At 37.5% G+C, this 22,833-nt stretch overlaps 1 protein-coding gene across 1 annotated transcript in view; it reads right to left on the minus strand.

The window, feature by feature from the left end:
• DST (dystonin) overlaps positions 1-22,833 on the minus strand; it is a 504,672-nt gene that overhangs the window by 290,152 nt on the left and 191,687 nt on the right. Inside the window, 1 exon segment of the mRNA XM_012002056.1 lies at positions 7,421-7,482. Within this exon segment, the coding sequence (XP_011857446.1) occupies positions 7,421-7,482 (62 nt within the window).

The raw sequence follows: 22,833 nt of genomic DNA on the forward strand, positions 1-22,833 counted from the left end.
CACAGATGTAAAATTTTCTCGTTATGTAAAATTTGATAACTTTGCAATGGTCAAAATCACAGAGGAAACAGAGGTTTTTTTTCTATTCTCTAAATGATACCACTGTGTTCTCAGCTTGAGGATTTATATTTTCTTCCTGCCACCAAATCAGACAATAAAGAATAGTGTGATTGATTTGGTGGAGTCATGAAGTCACTGACTTCACTATGTGGGCAAAGAATATCTGTGCCATGAGTAAATTAAGCTTTCCAAAGTCATGATGGAAGAGTGATAAAATCTGTGATAGTTGGGTGTCTCCCATGTAGTAACCAAGTAGATGACTCACAAACAGGGTGTGTCCAACAATGGCATCCAGGGCCTCTTCCTCTCCAAATGCATTTATGTGTCAATAAATTAAAGTTTACAAAAAGAAACAATATTTAGACCAAATAGCCTCTTACAAATGTGAAGGAGTAAATTTACAATATAGCTGATCAGGATTGAAGAATATATTTCCACCATAAATTGCCAATTAGATGGATCCTATGCAAGGAAACCACATTATATAGACTTCTCTGGACTCCAACCTTCCCCTAAAAATCATTCACCCCCTTAAACTACTCCTCCTAAACATAGTCTCTCATGGCTCAAGTTCTAATTCCAGGTCCAAGTAAGTGATTAAAGGGAATCTTCCAATGACAGCTGTTAACGTGCTTCAGAAAATAAAGTCCTTCCTTCTTTCTCTGTCCCCCACCCCATTCCCTGAGAAAAGCAAAAGCTAACTCAGTACTTAACTCGTAGGTGTCATTTCTCATATTGTTGTCCTATGAATTTCTAGACAGCAAAGTGCACGAGATGAGTAACAACAAGTAGTTATACAAAACTCTCTAATATAAAGAGGGAGTACCTAGTTTCATAGGTAGAACAGGCAGAAATAAATGCTGTAAATGACAAAAGAATGTCATCAATTTTATATTTTGGAACAATTCTCCAGGTAAAATTTAGCAAACTGAAGACACAGGTATTTCCAATAACAACCAGCTCTTACTCTAGTTCTGCAGTTTAAATTATGCTAAAGAATAATACATAAATGTTCCTGACACCAGTAATTTATCTAGAAACCATGATTTGCAAGGTAAATGATCTGTGTGTTAACCGCACTTTATTCTTAAAAGTATTCTGAAGAATTATGAATCAAAAAGAAAACATTCTTAGCAGAACAGTCAGTTTCAAGGGCAGGCTTAGTCACACAACTGAACCACTGGAACACTAAAATTTTAAATACATCTGGAAAAAAGCCACAGATGTCTGCTCACCAACAAATACAAGTTTTAATTAATTCGCCGATTTGCTTTAAACAAATGTAATTTTAGCTCTGAAAAATACAAAGTAAGGCCATATTAATTTTTTTCTGGAGAAAAGGTTACATTTCAAAAGTTCTCAGGGCCCACCCCCAAGCAGCCTTGGCCCAGGGCTGGGGTGTGCAGGGCACCAGGATGTGAGTGGGAAAGCCAGATGGAGCAGCAGTGGTTGAAGGCCAGGCTGAGGGCTTGGCATCATCCGCTGAGACTATACAGAGTTTACTGTCATCTGCTGGACTGTTGAGTGAAAAATGTTCTCTGACCTGATCCTGAATTTTCCTTGATAATCAAAAGATTAAGAAACAGGGTCACACCATGTTACCCAGACTGGACTCAAGAGACTCTCCCACTTCAGTCTTCCAAGTAACTGGGACTACAGGTGTGCACCACTGTGCCTGGCCCAGAACTGTTTCCTTAATTTCATTTTTGGATTGTTCTTTGCAAGTGTTTAGAAACACAATAGTTTGTTAAATATTGATATTGTATGCTTCAACCTTACTGAACTCATTTATTCATTCTGGTCGTTCTTATGGTGGTTTCCTTGGGATTTTCTTTAAACAAGATGCTATCATCTGCAAATAGAGATGGTTTTACCTCTTCCGACTCAGCAAAATCATTAAGAGATTGAAGTGTTTCATTTCATTTTCTGGCCTAATGTTCCCGATTCTTTCTAATGTTGTATTTCGCTGTTTGGATGTATCATAATTATTTTTACCAATCTCTTATTCATGAACATGTAGGTCATTTCCAACCTCTTGCAGTTATAACAGTGCTGTAATAAATAACCTATTACAGAGAGAAATATTTCTCAAACTTTTGGTCTCAGGATTACTTTACCTTTTTATGTATAAGTTTCAAGTTTGGGCTTAGAAAGAATTTAATAATCACAAAAATTTTGTTTTCTTATAAAGTTGCTTTAATATTTGATATTAATTGTTACCCTATCTAGATATTTTAAATGATATAATAAAACAAATGATGTCACAAATAAAATACTTAAATTTTTAAACAACAATATTTTTAGAGATTGCTTTTTTCTGGATAAACAAGGACTTTTAAATCAAGGAACTAAAAATCTTGAAATTTTTAATAAGGTTCCACGTTCTTAATTTTAATGGGTGCTAGTTCACAAGTGCTAGTTAATTCTTCACTAATCAGCCAGATGAAAGTGGAGATCCAAAGGGACCCTCTTCTAAGGAAGAAACACATGCAAAGCTTAAACATAAATGAGACCATGGTTTGAAACTATAGAGTGGCATACACTCGGTTAAAAGCAATTTGATCATCACGACCATTTGGGCTAAACAGCCATTTGGTTGAAAAGGAATATCCCCCAGTTATGGCTTTTTTTCAAGTATCGGTAATTTTGGTACATCATAGGTTGTTTTTCAAGCTTTTGTGCCAGAGTTTTCAGGAAAACTTTTTCTAATAAATGCTTTTGTTTTTCTAACTGATTTTCCAAAAACATTTATAATTTTGACTTTTTTCCTTTTAATAAGCATGCTTTTGAAATAAGCAAAAAAAAAAACAGTAAAAGAAGCTATATCAAAGAGCAAAAAAATCCTCACCAAATATTTTAAGAAGAAAATATTTATGCATATAAATGTAACAGTAACTTACGCAATCATTTAAAAGTTCCACAATGTTTACTTTTGCCAGTTATATAAAGTTTTAAAAATTGACCATGCCACTATCAACCCTGAGCACGGTATATATGCTTTTTTATAGATACATAAATCACAACTACCCAAGTCACAAAAATTAGCAAATAGTTGAAACTAGAAGGTAAGAAAAGTAAACGCAACTCCACATCCAAGGGGGACCTGCTGGGATCTGCGACCTATTGCAGTGCTCAAAGAAGTCAAACACTGGACACAGCATCTCATTCGAATTCATATTCTCATTTCACAACTTCTAGTGCAGCTCTACCAGTAGTAGCTGTGTGGCAAGTTTAACCTATTTTTAAATGAGGGAACTGAACCAGAAGATTTGGAAGATGCCATCCAAGTGTGACTCTAAGTAAAATTAACTTTGAGGTCCAAAAGCTGCCAACCTTTCAGAAGTATGATGAGTGTTCATTGACTCCCTTTCTGTGAGAAGAATGTGCGGGAGAAGAAGAAAAGGAGATTTAAAAAAGGACTCCAGGCCCCCAAATAAACCTTTAAAAATCTGTGGAGGGGTAGGCAGGGGCAAAGAGAGCGCAGCTAACAGGATTACCACAGGTAAGCCATTCAGTGTCCCAGCAGGACTCTAAGGTAAAAAGGCAACACACCTATTAATCTTCTCAAAAAGATTCTGAACCCCAAACTGTAACTTTTTCTAAAATGAATAAACTAAAAGAAAAAGTACTCAATGTAATAAAAAGAGACACAGATAAGGGAAGTAGATAGGCACCAAAAGCAACTTACACTTAACTTCACAATTTTGACACCATCCAAGTCAACCCACCCTTCTACACCATAAGCTCCCATTAATAAAGTGCCTAACAATAAGCCAAGCGCTATGCTGTATGCTTAGTTAGACTATCTCATTTAAATCCTCACACCAAGCTGGCGTTACCACCATTTTACAGATGAGGGCATAAAGAGATTAAGTTCACACAAATAATGAATTGCAAAGCCTGGACACATCCCCATTTACCTGACCTCAAAGGTGAGGCTTTTTCTGCACCTCTGTTTGGTGTACATGTCACAGACTGATAACCTTGCAAAAGACGTTTTCCTTTCAAAGATAATTTGTTCAAAGTTAACACAATATACCTTTTACAAAAATGAAAAAAACAAAAATCCAGTAAAGAAAGGCCTGTCTGGAGACTAACCCCTCAAGCACCTCACTGTCCAAAGGAACAGAACAAACAAGAATAGTTCTTGGAGTCATGACAAGGGTGAAAAAGGCAGGGGGAAATAAGTGAATAATATTAAATCTAAATTAACAAGATAAAAATTCAGAAAAGACAAAACTTTTAAGAATTATTTAAAAAATAGGGAACACATCCCTAGCCTGAGTCAGCACTCCAGGCAACTTATTACAGAACACAAAGCCAAGGACAAGAACGAAGGGTCTCCAGACCCAGGTACAGGGCTCCTTGAGGGCCATCCAATGTGCATCTCCAATTCTCCCTTTCTCTCCCTTCTCTGCCCCATGATTTAAAGACTACTTATGCCTACAGTTAAAAAACGCAAAACAAAAAAATACACATAGAAATATTTTTATCTGAATGATCCTACTCCCATTTCTTCTCTCCTTACTCCTCGTATTTTATTTTATCAACTCATTTTTTCATGATTATCCTTTCCCTTAACATGCATATAACATGATCCCATTTTATTAAAAGCTCTTCAAACAACACATTTGTCATTAATTGGAAAGGAATATGGTAGGCCCCAAGAAAGATATAGGACCTACTCTTCACCTTTCCCTGTTTCACCCTGAATATATTCATCATTCCAAGTAAAGAATATAAGAAAACCAATACAGAAAAAATATTTTCCTAATATTAAGATGTTTTATCCAACATTTATATATTTACTTTATATGTCCCACTAACTGCATTATGACCAAATGGCCACCCAAACAAAAGTGTTCAACACTCCTCTAAGTCAGACAAAATGAGGCTGACTGCCTAGTGCAACGTTCCTTTCACCAATTTTAGGTCCAGCGTAGAAAAAATCCCATGAAGACTGAATTTTTTCTGATTAACGAATAATAACACGAACCTTAGCAGCCTGGTACCCCAAAATGTTTTGGGATATTTAGTCATTTTTCTTCACTTGAGGTTAATGCTATAACTTCTAGACATAAAAAAAAAAAAAAGCAAGATAAGAAGCTATGTTCTGACACACTTGCGTTCTCTATTAGAAATTTTAGTGCACAACTCAGGATTAAAAGTCCACACTGAGCTGACACTAAAATAAAACAGAACAAGAACTTAAGCACCTAACTGGCAGGGTGAGTTAGCCAAGACCATATTGTCCGGCTTTCCCCCTCCCTAAAGTGGCTCCTTATCTAATAAGAGCTAATTTTAAATTCTGACCCATCTAATAAGGGCTAATTTTAAATTCTGACCCATAATAGACTTCAGGAAACAAACTAACTTGATTACAACCCTAAGCAGTTAGACTGGCATATATCTATCTATTGGCTACTGTGACTAAAATACTTATTTTCCCAATTCTTCGTATGTTACAGCAGAATTAAGTCTTATTATCTTGGAGATCTATCTAGGAGGTCATTTTGCCAAAACAAAAAAGGTACATATTCCAGGAAAATCAAGATTTGATCACTTGCTGTCTGACTTTAAAGACTATGTATGTGTAATCACTACATTAAGCCACCTCGAAGGGCTGCTGGAAGGACTCAACAATTTAATGTATGCAACGTGTATTAAACATGGTGAGAATATTCTTGCCAGGCACTATGATGGGCCCTCGGAATAAGTAATACAGCCTCTGTCCTCAAACAGCTCAACTAGTATTTTGACGCTTTTAGCAAAAGCAGTCTCTTTATACTAAAATCATCTAATTTAAGAACCATTCATAAAATGAAAGGCCAAGTCCAACATGCTTGGCACACAGTAGGTCCCCAATAAATATGTCTAGTGCCAGAGACATGGTTCCCATAAGCCATTTCATTTGTGCTTCTACTTTTCTCTGGTGTCCACTGCCAGCATCTGTGACTTGATTACCAATCTGGAACCGCAGTAGCTACAGAAGATACGAAGCAACCCTCTTTGCTTCCCTACATATGCCCACCCCTAGATCTCCATAGCTACAAAGACTGCTTAGGCCAGCAGCAGCCACGGGGGTGCCTCTTCAAAGAGCTTGCTTCCCTTAAAGCCACCTCAGGGATAGGAAAATCCCAATGGAGTCTTCAGCTCCAAACGTCCACACCCCAAACTTTACAGAGGTGTCCTAGCCTGTAAGGAAGAGATCCTCTCCCATACAGTATGTGCAGAATGAAAGAAAAGCTTGGGAGAGGACAGATGAACTGCCACATGCAACATCAGAATTCACAATGTATTTCCTCACAAAGCAGAGGGTCTCAACCTTTTATCGCTTGTGATTCTCAGCCAGAGAGTGGGTGATGTGCCCTCTCTGAGGGATATTATCAGAATTTGAGAAAAAGGTTCTGTCAAGTGGTGAGAGAGACAGGACTGACACATCTCTAAGGTAATTCTGACATGCCCCTGAAATAAAAATCTCTTTTACAGAAGATGATTAGATGCTATTTACATTACTGGTACCACTCTTAAGCTACATGATAGTTTAAATAAGATTTGTTGGCTAGCTTAAATATTTAAAATAATGTTTCTATGCGAGAAAACTCCAAATAGAAACATGACCTATTTCAACTTTAGGGCTCTCCATAAAAGGTGGGAGAAAGGGGAAAGTGACCAATAGTTTATTGTGAAATCCTAAGGGTTCCCTACACAAGATTTACAGAAGGGCTTCAATGGGGTCCAGTAACTCCATGAAATTATATGCAAATTTTGTGTCTATCTATTTTCTGGATAGTTTATATTCTCAAAATTACCCATGGTACACAAGTAAATATTAATTTAAGAACCACAACCATTAACTGCTTCATAGAGAAAGTTAAACATAAGCACCAATTACTGGATTAAATTAAGTATAAGAATAAAATTAGTCTAGACTTCTGTCTCTACAATATCTTTATTCCCATCTAACCTTCTGCCATCCACATAAATCTGATGCCAGAACTTGGTTTGAATCTTGAGAGAGAGAAAAAATCTTACTAAGAAATGTAGGTTTTCCATACACTAACATATAAATATGTACAGACTTCTGAAACTGTTGAGATTTTATAAATTTCAATAACAGGTTTTACTAATGTCACAGAATGCACTGCAATCACTGGGTACTTATCTTTCCACTTCCATCATTACCCACCGTTCACACACCAAATAATTATAGATGCCTAAAATGCATGCAAAATTCTCTAGAATTTAAACTTTCAAGATGATTTTCAAAAGCTGTGCTTCAGAACTATATAATCAATTACTGCAAAATAAACTGAAATATTCAAAACAATTCCAGGAAGTGAATGAAATAAAAACTGACCTTCATGAGATGCTGATTTATCCATTTTGTAAATGTTTTCTTCTGAACTTTGTCCCGTTCATCTGGAAGAAAAAAATATATATAAAGATAAGGTTGGTAAAATCTATGAATAGATGACCTTGTGGTCATGGATATAAACAAAAATGAGATATTTAAAAGATATGGTTCAGTGTATTCAAAGTTTCTTGTTAAATTTTGGAAACTTCAGGCTCTCTGTAAGAAAATGTTTAAAGATCTGCTTGTCAGGTTGGTCTCTTCCCAATACTGCATTTACCAATATTCCTCCATTAAACAAATGCCCTCTGCCCCTCTGTCCCATAACCCTTCATCACCACCACCACCATCACAAAGTTGTCTAACCTCAGCCTTGTCCTTGCACTGAATTTCCCAAAGCACTTTACCATATGTATGTCCCATTTGCTCTTCACAGCCATAAGAGGGAGGGTAGGTAGTGTTACTCCCATTTTGTAGAATAAGAAACCAAGACTTAACAAGGATAAAAGACTTGTTCATGATTACCCAATAGTTTAAAGTCTTGACAAAAGGCAAGGCCTAAATTGAGACTTTTTGGCTTGACGTAGACTCTGGCTGAATATTAATTATTATGCTTAATTATTCAGTGGAATCACTATACTTTTTTTTTTTTTTTTTTTTTTTTTTTTTTGATACAGAATCTCACTCTGTCAGCCAGGCTAGAGTACAGTGGTATGATCTCAGCACACTGCAACCTCCACCTCTGCCTTCCGGGATCAGTCCCCCCAGTAGCTGGGACTACAGTTATGCACCACCATGCCCAACTAACTTTTTTCTTTTTTTTCTTTTTTTTGTATTTTTAGTAGAGACAGGGTTCACCATGTTGGCCAGGCTGGTCTCGAACTCCTGACCTCAGGTGATCCGCCCACCTTGGCCTTCCAAAGTGCTGGGATTACAGACGTGAGCGACCGCACCCGGCCTATGCTATTTCTTTCCTAGAGTTCTGTGTTGAACTGTATAACAAAGAAATGCCCCAACTAGATCTTCACTGTGGACAGTGATCCTGCCCTGGTTCCTACAGACAGTGCAAAGAAGAGTGACAAAAGTTTTCTTCTGATTTAAGGAAAAAGAGCAATTGGAATGCTGTGGTCCCTCAAGCTATTATTTCAAAGGAGAATGAGAATCATCCAACACCTAGAGCTAGCATTCAAAACCATATTATACTATATTCCTCCTACCTCTAGACAGCAATTCCTTACTTTCTTATTTCCTTCTTCTGTCCTTTCTGCCTCCAGTGCTACCTCTTTCTCCCTCCCTGGTGGTCTTCTTTCCTCTTCTACCACAATTCAGATGTTCTCCATCCTTTCCCTGGGGGTAAGATATGTCTCAGTCTCTTTCTTCATCTCTTTTTCTCCTCATTCTTCAATCTCTTTTTCTCCTCAATACCTCCTCTATTGTAATATAACTAGAGTTTCTTTGAAAATGTTTGTCCTATTTATTAAAAATATTTATGTTCTCTAGAATAATTTGAATGTAAACAAAAATATATCAACTGGGGAAAATATACACAATATGAGACAAATGTTACTAATATTATTACAAAAAACCAGCAATAAGAAAAAGATTAACACCATAAAGCGTAAGTGGGCAAAAGCAGACAGTTAATTAATTTTTAAAAAGGTAATGCCCAAGGGTTGAGTGTGGTGGCTTATGCCTATAATCCCAGCACTTCAGGAGGCCAATGAGGGCAGATTGTTTGAGCCCAGGAGTTGGAGACTAGCCTGGGCAACATGAGGAAATCCATATTTACAAAAAAATACAAAACTTAGCCAGATATGGTGGCATGCATCTGTAGTCCCAGCTACTTGGGAGGCTGAGATGGGTGGGTCATTAGAGCCCAGGAGGTCAAGGCTGCAGTGAGCCATGTTGGCGCCACTGTACTCCAGCCTAGATGACACAGCAAGACCTTGTCTCAGAAAAATAATAGAATAACAATAAAAATGTAATGCACACAGGTACTCAACCTCACTAACAAATAATAATAATATAAAATAACACAGATAAGGCTTTCTAACTTATCAAATTGCCAAGATTTTATTTTTTAAAAAATTTCATGTTGAAAAGGACATAGGAAGCAGACACACATATTGCTAATGAAAATGTCATTTAATTTAAACTTTCTACACCTGCATTGTTCAATACTGTAGCCACCAGTCACATACACCTATTTAAGGTGACAAAGTTAATTAAAGCAAAATAAAATTAACAATTCAGTTTCTCTGTTGCCCCTAGTCACAATTCAAGTGCTCCACAGTCACATGTAGCTAATGGCTAACATATTGAAAAGCACAGAAACAGAATATTCTAATCATCACAGAAATTTCTATCAGCACTGCTCTAGAACAAAGCTCTACTGGACAGCACTGCTTTAGAATAATTTGATATAGACTAATCCCATCACCACAGAAGTTTCTGTCAGACAGAACTGCTCCAAAACAAAGCTCTATTGGACGACACTGCCCTACAACCATGTGTCAATATACATAAAAAGTCCTAAAAATATCTACGACCTTTCCCAGCAAATCTACTTCTAAAATCTATTCCAAAGTTATAATCACAGAATGTAAAAAATGTAACTATGAGAATATAAATCAGAGTGTTTACAATAGGAAAATAAAAATTCTGAAAAAACACAAATGTTCAAGAAAAGGAAATAAAGAAATTTTAGTAAAGTGATACAATGGTTTGTTCAGATTCAACTTGTAAAACTACTCAGTGATAGCATTATCATTTAGAGGTCTCCTATTCTAGTAAGAACGGGAGGCAGGACAATAAAGTAGTTTTTATTTCATAAGCATTTCTTCTCCAAAGTACCTCATTGAAACACCTTCCATTTCCTATCACTGTCAGGGAGAAACAAAATGTGCTTATATACAGCCTATCTTTAGATTCTGCCTATAACACCTTTTCAGTGCCCCAAACTTCTAATATACTTCTTGACTTAACATTGAGTACTTAAAAATTAGAGAAAGGGGTGCAGAAAGTATTCCCAGACAGTAGAAGTTTGCAAATTCTGAATATAAATGCTCAGAATTCATACTAAATTTTTTTTTCTTTTTTTTGTTTTCTGGAGATGAAGTCTTGCTCTGTCGCCTAGGCTAGAGTGCAGTGGCATGATCTCAGCTCACTACAACCTCCGCCTCCCGGGTTCAAGCGATTCTCCTGCCTCAGCCTCCTGAGTAGCTGGGATTACAGGCATGTGCTACCACACCTGGCTAATTGTATTTTTAGTAGAGACAGGGTTTCACCATGTTGGCCAGGATGGTCTTGATCTCCTGACCTCGTGATCTGCCCGCCTCGGCCTCCCAAAGTGCTGGGATTACAGGCGTGAGCCAACGCGCCAGGCCTGGTTTTCTTTCTTTCTTTTGTTTTGTTTGAGACAACAGAGTCTCGCTCTGTTGCTCAGGCTGGACTACAGTGGCACAATCTTGGCTCATTGCAACCTCCACCTCCCCAGGCTCGAGTGATCCTCTCACCTCAGCCTCTCAAGGAGCTAGGACTACAGGTGCAGGTCACCACGCCTGGTGAATTTCTGTACTTTTTGCAGAGATGGGGTTTTGCCATGTTGCCCAGGCTGGTCTCAAACACCTAAGCTCACGCCATCCACCTGCCTCAGCCTCCCAGAGTGCTGGGATTATAGGCATGAACCACTGCACCTGACCCTAAAATTGTTTTATTTGCCTGATTCCAAAAGTAAAACCCCCAGGCACTTTGCTTAAAACGCTATCAAAAGCAATGATATTAATATTTGTGAACCAATAATATTATCCACAAAATGTTTATTAATTCCTCTGTTGGCCCCTTAGGGGCATCATCTATACCTCATTCATCTTTGTCTACCACATACTAGATGCCACAAAGCCTCTATGCCGCAATGCCTCTATGCACTGGACAGATAGTGTGAAATAATTTTATTTCAGGAAGGACAATCCAACTCAGGAAAACAATATAGAATTACTTGTATATATACAGTAGTATATACAACTATATCTCTTAAAGCAATAATGGTGTCTTAAATGTCTTTCGGCCTTGCTATTCCTAAACAGTTCAAAACAAACCGAAATTACCAATTTGTATGTAAAGCAGGAACAAGGAAACAGAAACAATTGACTAGTTCTCTTCATTGATTACATGCAGATTCTGTACTTCCCTCATTTACTCACTCTTCATCCTAGCAGCTATCTGGTCATTTTATGAGTCCAGTGCTATAGTAGTGCTGGTGTCAGAGGGGTATGAACCAGAGCAACTCCATCTTGAATAGGAGCTAGGTAAAAGGAAGCTGAGACCTACTGCGCTGCATTCCCAGATGGTTAATGCATTCTAAGTCACAGGTTGAGAGAGGAGTTCAGCACAAGATACAGGTCATAAAGACCTTGCTAATAAAACAGATTGCAGTAAAGATGCTAAAATCCACCAAAACCAAGATGGTGACAAGAGTGACCTCTGGTTGTCCTCACTGTGACACTCCAACAGCACCATGACAGTTTACAAACACCATGGCAATGTCAGGAAGTTACCCTGTATGGTCTACAAGGAGGAGACATGAATAATTCACCCCTTGTTTAGCATATCATCAAGAAATAACCACAAAAATGAGCAGCCAGCAGCCCTCAGGGCTGCTGTCTACAGAGTAGCCATTCTTTATTCTCAGCTCGCTGCAAACTCTGCCTCCCAGGTTCTCTTGTCTCAGCCTCCTGAGTAGCTGGGATCATAGGCATGCACCACCACACCTGGCTAATTTTTATATTTTTAGTAAAGACAGGGTTTCGCCATGTTAGCCAGGTTGGCTTCGAACTCCTGACCTCAGGTGATTCTCCCGCCTCGGCCTTCCAAAGTGTTGGGATTACAGCCATGAGCCACGGCGCCCAGCCTACTTTCTTAATAAACTTGCTTTCACTCTACTCTATGGACTCGCCCTGAATTCTCTCTGGCAAGAGATCCAAGAACTCTCCCTTGGGGTCTGGATCTGGACCCCTTCCCTGTAACACTGGGACGACCAGGCTGCAGAGAAAACACTAGTCTTGGTTTCTGAAGCTCATCACCTGCAGAGACACCTGACAGAAAGGCAGTGTGGTAAGCATACCAACTGAGAGAAGTACATGGCACTCACCATGTATACAAGCACCAAAGAGAGAAGGACCAGCCTCATCCAGGGCTGTCACATGGGGCATAAAGGAGAGAAAGTAGGGTAGCAAGAGAGAAGCCAGCCATGTGTCAATTTCTCCACCAAAAAGAAACTCTGACTTAATCATTTAACACTGAAAGAGCTGTGGTTAGGACCCAACTATTATGCTTCCCTACAGAGTTGCTTCCACTATCCCCAAGATACTGTCATTTTTCAAATGGAAGTGCTGACCACATCTCAGTCACAGACAGGGAGCTGGGGAATCTGGCTCTGTGATGTGATGTGAACTTTGGACAAGTGACTGCAAACAATGGAAGTTCTGTGCCAAAGTCTAGCACTCATATCACATTTTCAGCAGTGCTTTTCTAAGCATCCAGCAAAAAGAAAACAGAGTAAACGAAAAAATTACTTCCTAGGTAATATCCATATTATTCCCATTAAATAACAGCCAAGGCCCCTGATGCTAAATCCTAAAGAAAAAAAAATCAATAATACATTAAAAATCTTTATAATTCAAGAATAGAGAGTTTCTATATCAAGTCACAAAATAAATTTAATGTATTATGTGTATTATATAAACTACTTTCCTCTTGGGTGCAAAAGGGTTAACAAAATAGATTTCTTCTTTTCTAAGTGAATAAAAACTGGTCCTATAGTTCAAGGAATATGAGGTAAAACAAATTCTATAGATAAATTGGCTAATTTCTTACCCAAGTGGTATATTAAGAAAGCTAAGATAATCAAATAATTTACCTCTAAGCATAGAGGATAGGTTCACTTAAATAATATAACTATACAAAGGTTCTTTCGATCAATGAAGTTTTGTTGTTGCTGTTGTTGTGCTAGAAGCTCAAAAGCACTGCTAATAACATGATATTTGGTAGGTACTACTGAGGTAATATCTAGAAATTATGATCCATAACTAACGTACATAAGATACAAAGACTAAAGTTAACTAAATAACACACATAAATCATAAATTATGATACTGTTTTCTAACAGGAACAACCTAAACCTTTTCTTTAAAACCACAATCAACTTAAATGAGTCCCATTCAAATACCAAAGTATGCTCTTTAACATGAGAAGGTTCCCACAATGCTACAGTAATGAGAAAAGAGTTAATGTGAATTTTAAAGGCTTCAACTTTCTTCAAGAGAGCAACCTAGAGTCAGAGAATAATTTAAGTCTGGGAAGACTTTGTAAATCACATCACTTTTCATACACATTATTTCAAAAGGGAGTTATTTCAGAAGGGAGTATTCCAGATTACACCATCTAATTTTCCAATTACAAGTCTCATAATGGTTCTTTATTTCATTTCAGTTAGAGATGTCTAACACTGAGATTTATATTTAGGGCAATGTTGCTACGGCAACAAAAAGGAAAAATCATTCCTGTGATTTTAAACAATTGAGCTTTTATAACATTCCTCTATTTGAAAATTATTTCATTTATAGATTAAGTTTTCAATAAAAATATATATTTATATCCCCCTTATAACGTGCAACAGCTGAAAATATGTAACGACACTGAAGACAAAGAATAACAGAATTGCAGGGAAACAAATAAATGCAAAAAGAGCACTGATTATCACAATCTATATTGACCGGTTTTCAGTGAAATCCAAACAAAGCTAAACTCACTCAGTACCACACACACAGTAAGTATTGAGTTTATATAAATACACATATTTTGTGAACAATAGGCAGGGAAGTTCTCTCCAAGGAGCCTCAGAAGTCGTCCTGATTTCGGAACAGGTTTTCGAAAGGTGCCGGACAATCAGCTAAACTATCGCCATGCAAACCAAAGCAGGTAGTGCAACTTTCCCTTCCCGGTTCTGAAAACATGAAAGTGATAGTATACGTGATACTACTAACCCATACAGCACATCAGTCCCACCAGCTTTGCGTTCCAATCTTGACCATTTTTCATGAGCTGCCCCATCATTCTGCAGGAAATCTGTGCAGCAGTTCCTAAACTCTCTCCGTACAAACTCTGATGTGTCAGAGTCCTGTTAACTTTCTATGTAGAAAAGAAAACACTGACTAGACACTCCTACTTGCAAGCTGAAAACTAGTCAACACCTCCTTTTAAACAAACATTAACAAAGCCAGACTCCTCTACTATTTTTGTAGGGGATATATACAACCGTTACTAAAAAGAAACTAAATTGTCTATTTCTCCTTTTCATTTTAAAGTTGTTCTTAAGAAGTCCTTTAAAAAAATGTTTTAATTCCCTTTGTTTTGCAATGAGGCAAACCAATAGGATGTTAGATTTCACAGTTGAACTAACTCATCACATTCTCTCTTCTAACACCCCAGGCAGAATTCCCCTGCAATAAAAAGAAAACAAAAAATCCAGCCTAACTCGTTTAACTTATCCCTGATATGTGTGCTAGGAACATGATTTGGAAGGATCACCTTTATAGGCTAGACATACATCCTTCTGGGAGAAAACCACTTTTGGGTATTTCTTTATGTATGCCTTATAGATAAATTTTCATTTGGTTTTCACAATAATTCTGAGTTGGGTAGTACTGTCCTCAGTTGAAAGCTGTGAAAATTAAGGTTGTAGAGTTTAAGAATCTAGCCTAAAATTCCACAGTCAAAGTAGGATCTTAAGAAGTCTGATTCTAAACCCTTTATGTCATCAAACAATAGAACCCCTAATCTAATAATGCAGGAAAAGCAAGGTGCCTCCAATTCAGGAGCACTTCACTTCTAAGTATGAAGGAATGAATAATGAAAAGTCAAGATATGAGAACTCTTGTTCTAAACAAGCAAAAGACCAACTATCTTCAGCATTCTTATGTTTGTCTGAAACATAAGGTCTATTGGTCTAATAAACTGTAGGTATACACATTTAACTCCAAAAAAAAAAACAAACAAAAATGATCACTACTTATTTCAGCAATAGAGAACCAGTATTCAATCATACCACAATACTGCTGGATTAACAGTTGCCAAGATGCTTTGAAACATCTTTATATGATTTTCTAACCGTATTCTAAATATACTATAAATGAATAAATTGTACCAACTCCTGCTGAGAAGTTCAAAGTATCTGCTTAGTAAATAGCCCTTCTCTTCCTATCTCTCTTTTTCAAATTAGCTTTAGAGCCCTTGCCTCCACTACAGGAAAATCTGAGCCTGTCTATTTCACTGAAACCAGGATGATAAAAATAATAGCAAACACTTAGAGAGTACTTATTATTTGCCAGGTATTGTTCTCAATTACACACACATATATAACACACATACACTGCACATTATACTCGTAACAATCAGTGAGATAACTTCCATTTACACATGAAGAAACTGAGGTACCTAGAGGTTAAACAACTTGCCCAGGATCATGAAGCTACCAAGAGCAGAGAATGTAGTTTGTAAAAGCCTACTCAATATTATAATTTCATACTTTGGAAATAAAATTCTAACTTTAGAAAAATGAGTTAAAAATAAAAAGTAAAGCTTGGGCCAGGCATGATGGCTCACGCCTGTAATCTCAGCAATTTGGGAGGCTGAGGCAGGTGGATCACCTGAGGTCAGGAGTTTGAGACCACCTGCCCAACATGATGAAACCCCATCTCTACTAAAAATACGAAAAATCAGCAGGGCATGGTGACAGGCACCTGTAATCCCAGCTACTCGGGAGGCTGAGGCAGGAGAACTGCTTGAGCCTGGAAGGCAGAAGTTGCAGTGAGCAGAGATCACATCACTGCACTCCAGCCTGTGCGACAAGAGCCAAACTCCGTCTCAAAAAAAAAAAAAAAATGTAAAGCTTGGCCCAATTGTCAATGGTGGGAATCCACAGAAGATGGAATTTACCTTCTATAGCTTAACGATTCTAAAGAGTGGGAGGGAGGGGAGCTGCAATGCTTTACTAAGAAGTTACACCAGAATTTAAGGCAGGGATGAGATTTCTGAGTTTAAGGATCAGATGTGAATTTTAAAAGATGGAGAAACACTTTGAAAAGGGTTATATCTCCAAAAAAAAAACAAAAAAAGGGTAAACATGAAGGTAAAATGGAAGGAGAAGAAAGGACGCTAGTCAGTTTCCCTATTACTGCCTGGAAATAGCTCTGTGGTACAACACAGTAAAAGTATTGCAAGTGAACAGCTGTAAGATTGTTGGTATTATAGAAGAAAGAAGAAGGGAATAGTTGGGATTGTTGAAAAGATCAGTTCCTGAAAAAGTTGGACAATGGATGGTTGGTGAACAGGGAGCTGGGTGAGAACAAATCAAAGAGGCTGCACTTCACCACCCCATCCCCTGTAGAATACCATCTCAAACCACCTGTGAGCTATCAGCTCACACCCAATCATCAGCTGACAGCACTGCCTCACTCTAGAACACCTCACTTGCCTACCTGATTTGATCTTCAACCACAGAAATCTCAGCCAACATTACTTGGTGACTGGAAGTTGTAGCTGCCACGTAGTTGAAATGGGTAATAGGAAAAAGTGCCCACTCTCATTTTAATTGAAAAGTCTTCCCAAATGTTCATTCCACAGGAACATCAGTATGGTTTATTTCTATTAGTATAGACCTACAACTGATGTTCATGTTCTAGTCAATCCAACTTTCATTCACTCGTCTGTGACTCACCTCTGCGGAAGGACAGACTTAGAGGAAGCTACTTAATAACACTGAGCCTTAGCCACAGACCACTCCCCAGCCACTAGCCCCTCTACCCTATTTTTGTTAAAAGGAAAGTCCTCACCAGAAAAATTCTACCAAAGTTATCACATAAAATTATTCATCATTAAGAAAGTTTGCAAAATACTTTAAGACTCCATAGGTGAAAGTATACAAATGCTGTTATTTCCCAGTAATTTCTTAGCTTAGTTACTAATGCAAAGTCCTATATACATAAAGCCTACAGTTGATCTCACAATAATAAATATTGTCTGCCTCTGTTTTAGCAACAAAAGATTCTCATGTTGCTGCATGTACAAAGAAATATTGAAAGGCGTTGCTTAAGAAAAGCTTTCTTCTTGCACATTTCAAGAGAAGTGTGGAAATAACAAGTCCAACACACAGCTACAGTAAAATCTTCGGATTTATAGTACCTGGCAGTACATAAAGAAATTATACAATATTAGAAACAAGACAATTCTTAAAACAAATAAAACCATTTAAAAATATAGAAAACAATGCTTTTAAAATACTTGAGTGGGAAGAATATTTCAAAACAAGTTATGAACCAAAAAAACTAAACAAATAAAACTATCAAATTTGACAAACTACTGATATAACAGCAGACACTGTAGACAAAGTTTAAAAACTCACTAGAAGAAAACATCTGCTCTCTATATAAAATATACATCAAGAATATCCAAAAAGAGTAATAACTCCTATTAATTAGTAAGAAAAAAGGACAGCTCTTCCTAAATTATAAATGATGTGAGCATACAGTTCATAGAATAAATGCAAATGGCCAACAAAAATATGGGGTAATACTAAAGCAACTTTCTAATCAGGAAATGCATATAAAATGATTTTATATTGGCACAAATTTGTAGGAATGATAATGCTGAATGCAGAGAAATAGACAGTCCCAAGCTACTGTAATGTGGGTATGTAAAATGGCAAATACTTTTTTTTTTTTTTTTAACAGACAGAGTTTTACTCTGTCATTCAGGCTAGAGTACAGTGGCATGATCACAGCTCACAGCAAACTCAACCTCCTGGGCTCAGGCGATCCACTCACCTCAGCCTCCTGAGTAGCTGGGTCTACAGGCACACCCCACCACCCCCAGCTAATTTTTAAAATTTTTTGTAGAGATAGGATCTCCCTTTTTTGTCCAGACCGGTCTCCAATTCCTGACTTCAAGCAATCTCCTAGCCTTGGCTTCCCAAAGTGCTGGGATTAGAGGCATGAGCCATCATGCCCAGCCACAAAGAGTTTTTTGAGAACAATTTAGTAGTGTCCATTAAAACTTAAAATCCACATGCTTTCTGAACCAATAACTCTACTTGTAGGAAACAAATACTTGCTTATGTATGATTAGCACACAAAGATGTTTACTATAGCAAAATATTTGAAACAATTTAAATATCAGTCACCAGGAGACTAAATGAATGAATTATAGTTCACCTTTCACCTATCCTATAAAATTTTAATAAAGGAAAATCTGCACATAGTAACATAAAAGATGTTTACAAGATAAGTAAAAATAATGGAAAATAATAAATAGATATAAAAGATGTATATCATGAGGAACAGCAGTTTCATCAGGAGAAGACAGTGGAAGCTGTAAGGAGAGAGGCTGGTAGACGGTGTCTTTCATATTTCATTCTACATATTTCTAGATGGAGTGCCTGATTATTTTACAAGGAGGGTGTATGTGTTTATTGCTATTAATAATAACTGTGAGGGGAAAATGTGTTTCAAGTTATTTTATTCATTTATGTATTACATATCTTGGTGAACTCTATGGTAAAGATATAGAAAAAAATACTGAGACACAGGCCAGAGTACCCCATTCTGGCCTGAAGTTAAGCACTTCAGGTGTTACTGGACTTGCTCTTAGGCTGATGGCTGCAGGAGGGAAGGCAAAGGAAAGAAGACAGGGGAGGGATGAGAGTTGGGGAGCAGAGGTGGAGGTGCAACTGGTGATACTTTCTTCAGAGTATGGCTGCCCAGTCTAAGATACAAAATAGAGAAGGCACAGGAGGTCTCTGAAAGGAGAATCAGTTACTGAGAATATAGTCAGAAATTACACTGCGTGAAGAGCCTCCTTGTTCAAAGTTTAATTGCCACAGAACAAAACAAATGGTTTTGCCGGCATCTGTCATGAATTCAGACACAGGACAAGAGTAGAATGGTAGAATGTGCTAGGTAAACTGAGATGTAAACTACAGATGCCATAAATCTCTCCATACAAATGCTTTTTTGTGTATCTCCTCCTCTACCACTATCTGCTCTCCCAGTCATCAGATCTCCTGCCTTCCCGTAAGTGCAGTTGCTGAGCAGCTGAGGTTCAATTGTATTGTTGGCTGGGATCTAGGGGATCAGGTTCTGCTCTGACAAGAAATTTACTGGTATCTGTTCTCACAATTGGCTAAGAATTGAATATAAAACTCCTAGAATCTACCTTCTCCTACCTGAGCATCCTAAAAACATATAAACATAAAAAGATTTCTAATTACAGTAATACTGCTACAACATTTAAGTATTATATATAATCTGACTTCTGCTGATCTGAGTCACTGTTTAAGGAAAGAAAGCTTCTGCGACTCTTAATCTGTAACATGCTAACCTTAAGAAATTAGATTTTTAAAGGTTTTCACTATCAGCCTTTCTTTCTAGATTCAGAGATCTAGATAAGAATATACCCCAAAGCACAGAGATATGTAACTTGATGAAAATGAATTAAATAAGCATCATTTCTACATTATTTATATGTAAGGTAAATCCATTATATTATGAAGACCTTAAGTAATTTGGTGTTTTAAAGTATTCAGTTTTGAAAACTTTTATAATTAGTACATATGTATAAGGACAAAAACAGAACAGTTCACTTTAAAAATCAAATTCATACAAGATATCTTCAAAATTTATCAAAGCAGGACCTCCAGTAACTCAGATAAAAATAAAATCAACAAATTATAAGGAATACATAGTTTTTCAAGTTTCTTTGAAATTTTATGACTTGTTGGTTTCTGAAAGAATCCTATTTCTTCTTACCTTTATGCTATTTTCTGTCCCAACCAATAGCCTACCTGGACAACATATGCCTACATAAGTTCATTAAATAAGTAGGTGCCTTTAGAATTCAAAATATAAAAGAATATATATTCCTATATATGGTTTCGTATATGGTTATGTTTGTATATGGTTGTATACCCTGTATATGGTTTCACTAGACCGTATTTGGTAGGCTTTGGTAGGCAGCTATGGTAAGGACAAAAAACAAGACTTAAGAATCAGTAGAGGCAAGGAATCTACATAAACCTGGGTTCAAATATTAGCATCAACACTGGCTAGCAATTTCAGCTTGGGAAAATGATTTAACTTCTGTGCAACTCAAGTTTTCTCATCTATAAAGCAGAATCATAGGTATTTCTAGACACCTATTCACACAGTATTCTTATAAGCACTAAATACGATAATACAGTATAATTAAGTTTATGTACTAGGCTCTCAAGAAATATACTGGCTTCCTAGACACTTCAATTAAATCAGCAGAATTTTTATCAAGCACCTACAATAAACATCAAAGTCACAACACTATGCACTACAGAATTTCATTTCATCTCACAACAATCTTACTGCTGTTTTTATCGATCATCATCCTCTTATTACTGATTTTTTAAAAATAAATTTCAAAGAACATAGCCTAGCCCAAGATTTCTGTAAGCAAGGAAACAGCAGAGCTGGAATTTGGCCCAGATATTCTAATACCTTTTCTACTATACAAAATTAAGAGGTAAGGGTGAATCAAACTATACAGTCTCCAACATCAAGGAACTAGGACAGGACATAAGATAAACAGATGTGATTTCTTACTATATCAATTCCAGAAAAAGAAAAACCAAAATAAAATGTCCTTGGCTGTTAAGGATTAAGCCCTTCACTAAATAAACTGCATAAAAGTCCCCTATATTAGAAAAAAGTACAGAGAAATTTTCAGTCTTCTCAAGGTGATGGTATAAATCAATACAAGGTCAAAAATAAGAGCTTGGGCTGGGCGCAGTGGCTCAGGCCTGTAATCCCAGCACTTTGGGAGACTTGAGGCGGGCGGATCACTTCAGGTCAGGAGTTTGAGACTGGCCAACACAGCGAAACCTCGTCTCTACTAAAAATACAAAAAAATTAGCCAGGCATGGTGGCATGCACCTGTAGTCCCAGCTACTCAGGAGGCTGAGGCAGGAGAATTGCTTAAACCTGGGAGGCAGAGGTTGCAGTGAGCCGAGATCAGGCAACTGCACTCCAGCCTGGGTGACAGAGTAAGACTGTGTCTCAAAAAAATAAAAAATAGGAGCTTGGGAGCTCTTGTCTTTCTCTGATACTGTAGGTTACTACACAGTGGAATGCTCTAATTCTGTTTACCCTGAACATAATCAGGATAAGTATTGACTGGTACCATGTCAGTCAATAAGTATTTCTTGATAAGTATTGACTGGTACCATGAATATGGCCTAAGGAATAAAATCAGATATACCTTAATACATGGCCTAATACTCATATAAGAAGTTCCATTTTTCATGAAAACAAAAGTGATCTAGAATTCTTAGTAACTACTTTCATATCACTGTGGTCTCTTTAATTTGACCAGGGAGTTTAAGAGTATTTTCTCAGGTTGTGAGGCCACATTTTTTAAGGCAATGGAAATTACAGGTATGAATCACAAGCGTAACACTTTTCACTCCTATAATAGAACAGGGCCAGTTGCAGAGTGAGTCATCAGCAGGAATAAACGGGTGGAGAACACCAAAGACAACTGCTCTGAACCACTGGAAAAAATTTTCATTCTGGGTTTGTTCATAATCACATGGCCTCCCACTTAAAGTTGCTTATTTACATGTAGTTTACAGCTGGTATGGACAACTGCTTTAGTTACAGGATCACCATGCATGCCCCAGTGGGCTTTAGGAACCACACTCCAGGTAACCCAACACCATCCCAGAAGGGCTCTGCCGCTGCCACCACCATCACCGCACCCTCTCCCTGCAGCCACACCCGGGAGTACAGATGAGCAAAAGGAAAGGCACACATTAAATGTTAAGTGTCTGGAGTGCCCACAGACTTCTCTCTGAGGCTTAATTCCTCTTGGGAAAAAGATCTTCAAACCTGTTTTGCTAGGGACTCATTCTCCCAGTGAATACTTACCCAAAACACAACATGTAAAACAGACAGAGATAAAGTAGCGCTAACTGGAGTCAGAGGAGAAAAGAACTTCCCCCTAAGTTTACCCACTAGAGAATATCACCTTGGGTTGATTATCTCCATACCTCAACTTTCTAGTGAATTCTTGCCTTGTCCACTTGCTTGTCCTGAAAACCAAAGGCAAACTTTGAAGAAGTGGACACTCTTCTCAGATCTCCTTACAGACATTTTAAAAATAATCTATGCTTCTTTATTATCTACTATGAGAACAGTGGTCTCAGATTTTCAAACTCCACAGCTCCTCCTATCTATCTTCATGAGAAAGTAACACAGTCACCTTCTAGTTCCTAAGACAAAGAAGGAAGGAAAGAAGGAAGGAAGGAAGGAAGGAAGGAAGGAAGGAAGGAAGGAAGGAAG

The sequence above is a fragment of the Mandrillus leucophaeus genome, unplaced genomic scaffold (assembly GCF_000951045.1).
Source record: "Mandrillus leucophaeus isolate KB7577 unplaced genomic scaffold, Mleu.le_1.0 Scaffold676, whole genome shotgun sequence".
NCBI lineage: Eukaryota > Metazoa > Chordata > Mammalia > Primates > Cercopithecidae > Mandrillus > Mandrillus leucophaeus.